At 42.0% G+C, this 7,109-nt stretch overlaps 1 protein-coding gene across 1 annotated transcript in view; it reads right to left on the bottom strand.

Annotated features, from left to right (window-relative positions):
• Positions 1 to 5,141, bottom strand: part of cnot3b (CCR4-NOT transcription complex, subunit 3b) — a 17,248-nt gene extending 12,107 nt beyond the window's left edge. Inside the window, 8 exon segments of the mRNA XM_048229121.1 lie at positions 1 to 7; positions 937 to 1,032; positions 1,337 to 1,465; positions 1,824 to 1,913; positions 2,183 to 2,257; positions 3,071 to 3,138; positions 3,712 to 3,774; positions 4,994 to 5,141. The exon segment at positions 1 to 7 is cut by the window's left edge and continues 98 nt beyond it. Of these exon segments, the coding sequence (XP_048085078.1) occupies positions 1 to 7; positions 937 to 1,032; positions 1,337 to 1,465; positions 1,824 to 1,913; positions 2,183 to 2,257; positions 3,071 to 3,138; positions 3,712 to 3,736 (490 nt within the window). The 5' untranslated portion in view covers positions 3,737 to 3,774; positions 4,994 to 5,141.
• Between the last annotated feature and the right edge of the window lie 1,968 nt (positions 5,142 to 7,109).

Genomic DNA, 7,109 nt, shown 5'->3' on the forward strand with positions numbered 1-7,109 from the left:
CCTGTTTCTGCATGTTAGGGGGGGACACGGTGAGAGGGAGAGGGAGAGATGGAGACACAGAGAGAGAGAGAGAGAGGGAGAGAGGGAGAGAGAGAGACAGAGACAGATAGATACATAGTGTCAGGTGGAGATAAAAAAAGAGATCCGACTTGTGATAAACTTGTAAATATAATCAACACCTTTACAGTGTATTCCCATCCCAACACATCTCTATGTTTACCAATCAAAAGCTTTCATTGATGTTAGATCACACAGGGAGTCCATGCATGTGCATTATTGCCACCTGAATGCATGGTTCACTATGCAGACTGTTTCTGTGGCTGACATCGTAATGTAACACTTAAGACTTATGATAAGGGTGTAAAATATTTTTTGTCATATCATTCTAATATCTGTTTGCCAAAGAAACATAATTGTTGCACGTTTGGGAGTTTTTATTATTTGCTAGTTATGTTTTGCAGAGCTCCTAGATTTTTGAAGCAATCTGCATTTCCTAATTGAATCAAGATGCGTCCTCTGCCATAATGGCTCCTTTGTGGCATCGGTTTCCGTTAGACCCTCAATGCGACAGCGTCTGAACCTCTGGTAGAGGACTTGTCACATCACGGCACACAAACTTCCCAGCATTACGTCCCACGAGTGCAGTGTGCACAGCCGTTAGATGGTAAAAGTTTTTGTAATCCGGAAACTGAAAATAAACTTTTGTTACTGCTGCTGTGGCATCCTGCTTCGCATGGCATGAGAGAGAACAGGAAAGGCAGGCCCTTAAAAAATTTAAAAGAAAGGAGAGCAAGACAGACAGACAGACAGACAGAGAGAGAGAGAGAGAGAGAGAGAGAGAGAGAGAGAGAGAGAGAGGGACAGAGACAATGAGAGAAAGAGAGAGGGGGGGAGAGAGAGAGAGTATACAGTGGTGGTGGTGATGTGGGTCTGTACCTCTTTGTCTCCTTTCTTCTTGCGTGTCTGGACAGAGAGCGACTCCACCTCGCTCTCAAACTGGTCCACTTGCATATTCAAAGTGTCTATTGTGTTCTGTGGAACCAAAGGGAGGCAAGCCAAAGGTGAAGCGGGTGGGGTGGGGGTATTATTCATCAGCGCACATCATTAAGACACCACTTCACCCTGCACACACCCAGTGCAAGCAATATATGGAAATCAAAGCAAATGACCACTTGACAACTTCCCTTCTCACTTCATTACTGATTACATCTTCTCCAAGTCGGAGCGACACCTTTCTTTTCCCATCACACAAGACAAGACAGAGAGGTCTTTCTTTGAGTCAAGATTACACTAAACTCCAGTTCAGAGGAGCGGGTAGGACGGTCCAAACACTCACCGTAAGCCACTGGCCTACTTCCTCCTTCTCCTTCTGGGCAGGGTCCACCTTCAGCGCCAGACCTAAGCCTTCTTTGGAGTACGCCTTGGTCTTGGTCTCCCGCTCCACTATCTTAAAGCGCTCCATTTGCTGAGGAGGAGACACAGCCCATAAGAGTGAAGTTGGCAAAATTGCTGTTTAGTTATTTAAACTGCCACATTAGTATTTACTCATGCAATTCATCATATCTCATATCTCAAATCATATCTCTCTCTGCTTAACAGAGAACATTATCACCATTGTCACATAAGCTCAACATTTGAAAATGTATTAAGTAAACTTTTGGTAACAGGTATAATCACTGCTAGTGATGCCTAGTATAGATGAACAGACAGACAGACAGACAGACAGACAATGAGATGGACAGAGAGAGAGAGAGAGAGAGAGAGTGAGAGATAGAGAGATTGTATGTTTGTGTATGTGTGTGGGTGTATGTGTGTGTATTTACCGTTTCAATGAGCTTGCGGTTCTCCACTAGCTGCCGTTTGTCTTTGATCTCGTTGGAGGCCACCCAGGTTTTAATCTGGTCACGGAGCCTCTGCAGAACCAGGACAAAAGAGGAAAAGGAAAGTAAACGAGAGAGAGAGAGAGGTGAAGTGACGAGACCTGCTCGTACAACTCCATTCCGTGGAAACATGCCCTAAGCATTCAAGCACGCTGGCCAGTCATACACATATACACACACAGCTTGGGTAGCAGTTGGTTTTCATGGTAACCCAAACGATCATAAACCTTGGAGTTCACTGACCTCTGTGAACTTGAAAGACAGGAGAAGCCATATCTGACTCATATATCAACACCTCTCACCTGTAACTTCTTGATCTCCTTCTTGAGGTCAGCTTCATATTTCTCTTTCTGATTTGCGTTAGCTGCATTGTGAAGCTGTTGGGGGAAAAAAAAAGAGAAAGTTAGTGTCCACCACTCACTAGTCCACATGTTTTAATTAATGAATGAAATGTAATGAACATCTGACTGCCACAAGTACTTCAAGTTTATTTAATCAACCTCCCCGTGTTTTGTTTATAAAGCCTAAAAATGGAGTGAATACACTGAATACAACTTTCACATGTTTTCTATGAATATGAGTACGCTGCCCCTGTCCAAGCAAAACTCTCCATCTATAAATGTCATTTTCAAGTGTCATTGCATAAATACAGAGTAATGTCACAATAAAAGCGACGGCCACATAACTGCAATGCAGTCTACTTCAGCGCAATTGTTTTGAGTTCAACATACATTTCAGTGGTCCACAAAATATGCAGTGTATTGCACTCTCCAAGTCTACATTAAAGGAAAACTCCAGCAATGTTTCACATAGATCTCTGTTTCCCAAAGGTCACTGAGTACTGTAGGTAGGAAAAGATCGGTGCTACCTAGCTCGAGTTGCTGCAGCCAGGCAACTACAGTGCTACACTCTGGGAGCATCTTTAAAATCATGCCGACAGTACTCAATGACTTTAAGAAACAAGAGTTTTCCTTTAAATCAAATGACCGGTCCAAATCATCCCTCCCCCAGCGGTCTACCTCCCATTTCCCGCATATTCAAGGTTGTTGTTATTTGAAGGGGTGTTATGATTGGTTGGATAATCATCCCCTATATATTCCTGCATTAATGTGGAACTCAATCAAACACTTGTACAGATGTAAAGGTAGTGTTTTTGTCAGTTAATGTATTAAACAAACAACCAAAAAGACCTTCTGCCAGATGTCTTCAAACTGCTCCACTCCTTCCGCCACTTTTTTCAGACATCGATCTATTTCACCTGAAGGACAACCAGTCGAAAAAACAAAGAAAGGAGAGAGAGAAAGAGAAAGAGAGAGAGAGAGAGAGAGAGAGAGAGAGAGAGAGAGAGAGAGAAAATGCATACGTTGTTACTGAAGCACCTAAGAAGCCATCGCTGGCACCTCCCAATCCACTCTGGTGTGGGCTGACCAGTACAGGGACTTCTTGAGGAGATGATATGCTGCTCTGTGCACATGTGCGTGCATTGAAGACGTGCGTTATTGACGCGCGGCCGGTCACAATTGTTGGGAAGCACACGACACCCCCCGCATGCCACATGGATGACGCAATTCTCGTCACACGTCCTGTGCGCGGGACACAGACGCATGACTATACCAGGCCTACTGGATTAAATGGGGTCTGAACACTATACAAAACACAACATTTACAGTACAGTTATTTTAGGATCTAGTGCTTTCAAAGATGTTAATACAGAACAGACCTATGTGTGGGAGGCTATGAGTAAGGGTGAGGGTGCAATGATTTTATGCCTCCTAGTCCTCCCATGTTATTCAGCAGTAGACTTTGGAGATCATGGAAACCTTTTTTTTACCTTGAAGTTTTCTCTTGTCCGCCATGGCTTCTGTACTAAGATGCTGTCTTCATGCCTTCTCGTCTACGGGAAAGGTGTTGAGATTACTGAGATTGCATAGGTGCATGACTTTGCTAACACATACAATATTTTCACTTAATGACCCAGTGTGACCACATGCTATAAAACTGTCTCTGCTCTGATCATGTTTGCCATTTTAAACAGAACATCAGAATTTAGTCCTATACAGTGCTCTGTTGTAAAACATGAATCATGTTCAAAAGGTACAACATGAAGTGCATGTCACAAAAGAGATGCCACAAACATAGCTTTCAAATGAATTAGGCAATAGGGCTGTGACGTTTAATGGCACTTCCAGTGAAACACAATTCCTGATTGCTTTTGGAGATTACTTTCTGTGGGCCAACTAGTCAGAAAACCCTGTCACAAACAAAATGCCAATCTTCCCAAGTGTCACATTTCTCAATGGAACATTTTCACCAGTAAAAAGTTTTTAAATATCATGGATCTGTAACCCCAGTTGAGGAGGAGAAAAGTTTCTGAATATGAATCTCATCAACAATTGCTTTAGTTAAATACTTAGAATAAATAAAATAGATTCCTGTCCAAAACCACGTCATACTGGAATGCCCCGATGCCCCTATTACTCCACAAGGTCTGGAGGCTGAGAGATACCGGAGCATCTGTTGAACAAGGGCAACTGGAAAATAACCACTGCTTCCCTAGCGACTGGGCTACTAAGTACGCTGCTATAATCTGTTTTTTCTAACAATGGAATTTAAAACCCCAAATGAAAGAAGTACAGGTTTCAGGGTGAGTGTAACAGGCAGCCCACACTGCCTGGCAGAAGTGTTGAACTGTCACAAACATTGTGACTAAAGTCCCCTGTAAGTTATTTTGCTAACGTGTCTGACATAATACGAACAGTAAGCTACATGTGTATCACATTACCTGAAATAGGCATGTTAACAATACTTCAATGACGTTAAAGAACAATTATTATGGTCGTATAAAGCGTGAACCAGCAAGCTGAGATGACAAATTGCCAAATCATTCCAGAATTGTTTGTGTGAATCCAAGCCATGAAATAACAAGAATGCTACGTTCTTCTATAAGATTAATGAACGCAGGATATTTTACACTTTTATGTAGTGTCTCGTAGCCCGCTATCACTACAAATAAAAGGCGACCGGCTGCCTGCCAGCGGTCCACACTGAGTAGGAACAGGGAATTTGCAGGCGCGTGTATCCAACGCAGTTCCCTCGGGAAGTGATCCTTTTACCTGGCTGGTCACGGGCTCTTCTCTTTTCTCTATTGCACCTCTTACTCCGATATGAATGGGCCTGCCTTTGAAGGTATTTCTTTATTTTCTATATACCTACTTGCCAAACAATCACTCCGTGTATCCAAGATGGCTACCAGGAACACCTCCTCCGCGGCAGCGCTGATGGTCGGTAGGCCCGCCTCACTAAATTCCGATTGGACGTTCAGGGAAATGTTGTAACATTCACTGGAGGACACAGTCCGTCTGTCTGAGGGCCTAGGTTGACAGCTTCCGTGGAGTTCGCATAGTGGTTGGTTCACTTTGAAAGGTGAAAGGGAAACCGGGAGCTTTTGGTCATGTTTTGGTGTGTAAATCTTACAACGTGGTCGTAAGTAAATTAGAGTATATAAAAATATATACAAATTCAAACAAAAAGAGCAACTCAGCATAACAGGCCAGTCTCATGGGGTTCCACACAACTAAAAGGGATGGGCACAGGTCACACATTTTGTGCAGTAAAATTGAAGCACCTACGCATAACAGCCTAATAATGTGAATATAACCAGAGCATATCACTCATCCTTATCTGACCACCTTGCCTCTCAGCCCACAATTGTTGAAGTCATGAACTACTTCTTTTACCAACATGCTTTCAATGGTTCTGTCAATGGATCAAATGGTTCAAAGTCAAAGGTGATGCTGTGGTAAAATAGGCAGGCAAAAAAATCAAAAAGCTATTGTATGTGGTGTGTATGTGGAGTGTGTGATGTGTATGCCTATGAGACATATTCAATAACTTTTTAAACATATTGAATGGTTGAAAAGCTGGGGATTTGTATTTTTAAATGGTATTACATGGGCAAGAGTTTGTAAGTCTTCTCATTCTAGAAGGGAGTCTAGGGGTCTGTCAATTTCACAAAATGATTACAGAGCAGTGATGTTTCAAGAAATGATATACACATCATAGTCCCTTAAACTGTATATTATCAGATATATCATTAATAAGCAATATCTGTGATTGTACTATCATAACGTAGGAATAATACGCTAACAACTTGCTGCCAATTACAGTATTTCCCAGCATTAATGCAAACACACTTGGCGGATTCTGAATGACTGGAGCTTATCTGTACTTCTTGTAGATTTACTTATTTATTCTTGAGAAAAGTGAAATGTGTATCACATCTCTGTAGAATTTGCAATGAAAAAAGCCATTCGAAAAATGACACTACCATCTTGACATTAGTTGCTTTTACAATGTTCAACAGCAAATCAATCTTTTTCCAAGAAAAATAAACACATACATAGAAAGTAATAACAAATGTAGATATATAAGAACCAAGTATTCAGGCGTATATACATGACAGCTAGAGTTCTAGCTAACCACTCCCCTCATGCATAGACCTTCAAAATGCCCATTCACTCTAACTGCAGTGATGTGACCATACACAAAACACTAGGTCCTTTCAGGTGCCCCTCGCATCATTTTGTCTTTGTTATATTGAAGTGAAATTATTTCCACAAGTGTGTTTTGTTTTTCACTGGAAAAAAGGAGGGCTGTGGTGGTGGACTTCTTATCTTTTTATGCCGAGTGCTCGCAGAGAAAAGACAAACAGAAACGAAGATCAGTCAGGGGGGTATTCCAAGTACGTGGTTTAGTAACAAACCTGGGTAAGTTAACTCAGTAAGTGGTAAACTTTCTACTACAAGAGCCCTATGGCATTGTTTTGTGAGGAGAATGAAGCCATACAGCTCTTCTATTAAGAGGTTTACCCCTTACTCTGAGTTAACTCAGGTTTGTCACTAAACCACGTACTTGGAATACCCCCCGGTCAAATCAGATCCTCTCTGTTATGACTATGGAGGCCAGACCGTTAACTGGACCTGACTGTTAACTTACAGTAACAGCAGCCAAGTTGTCATGTCACGTGAGTGGGGAAAGAAACAAACAAACTTGAGGGCCCATGCCAGAGATCTGTCCAGAATAAAACTTCACAAGCCGTATTCACTTTGGTTTCCAATCTTGTGACAGATTAGACTAACGACTGATTTAACACATTCTTCTACAATCTGGTAGGGGTGGGGGGGTCTCATAATGTGAACTACAGTCTCCATTTAAAAAGGAAATCACACA

Source organism: Alosa alosa, chromosome 20, assembly GCF_017589495.1.
Source record: "Alosa alosa isolate M-15738 ecotype Scorff River chromosome 20, AALO_Geno_1.1, whole genome shotgun sequence".
NCBI lineage: Eukaryota > Metazoa > Chordata > Actinopteri > Clupeiformes > Clupeidae > Alosa > Alosa alosa.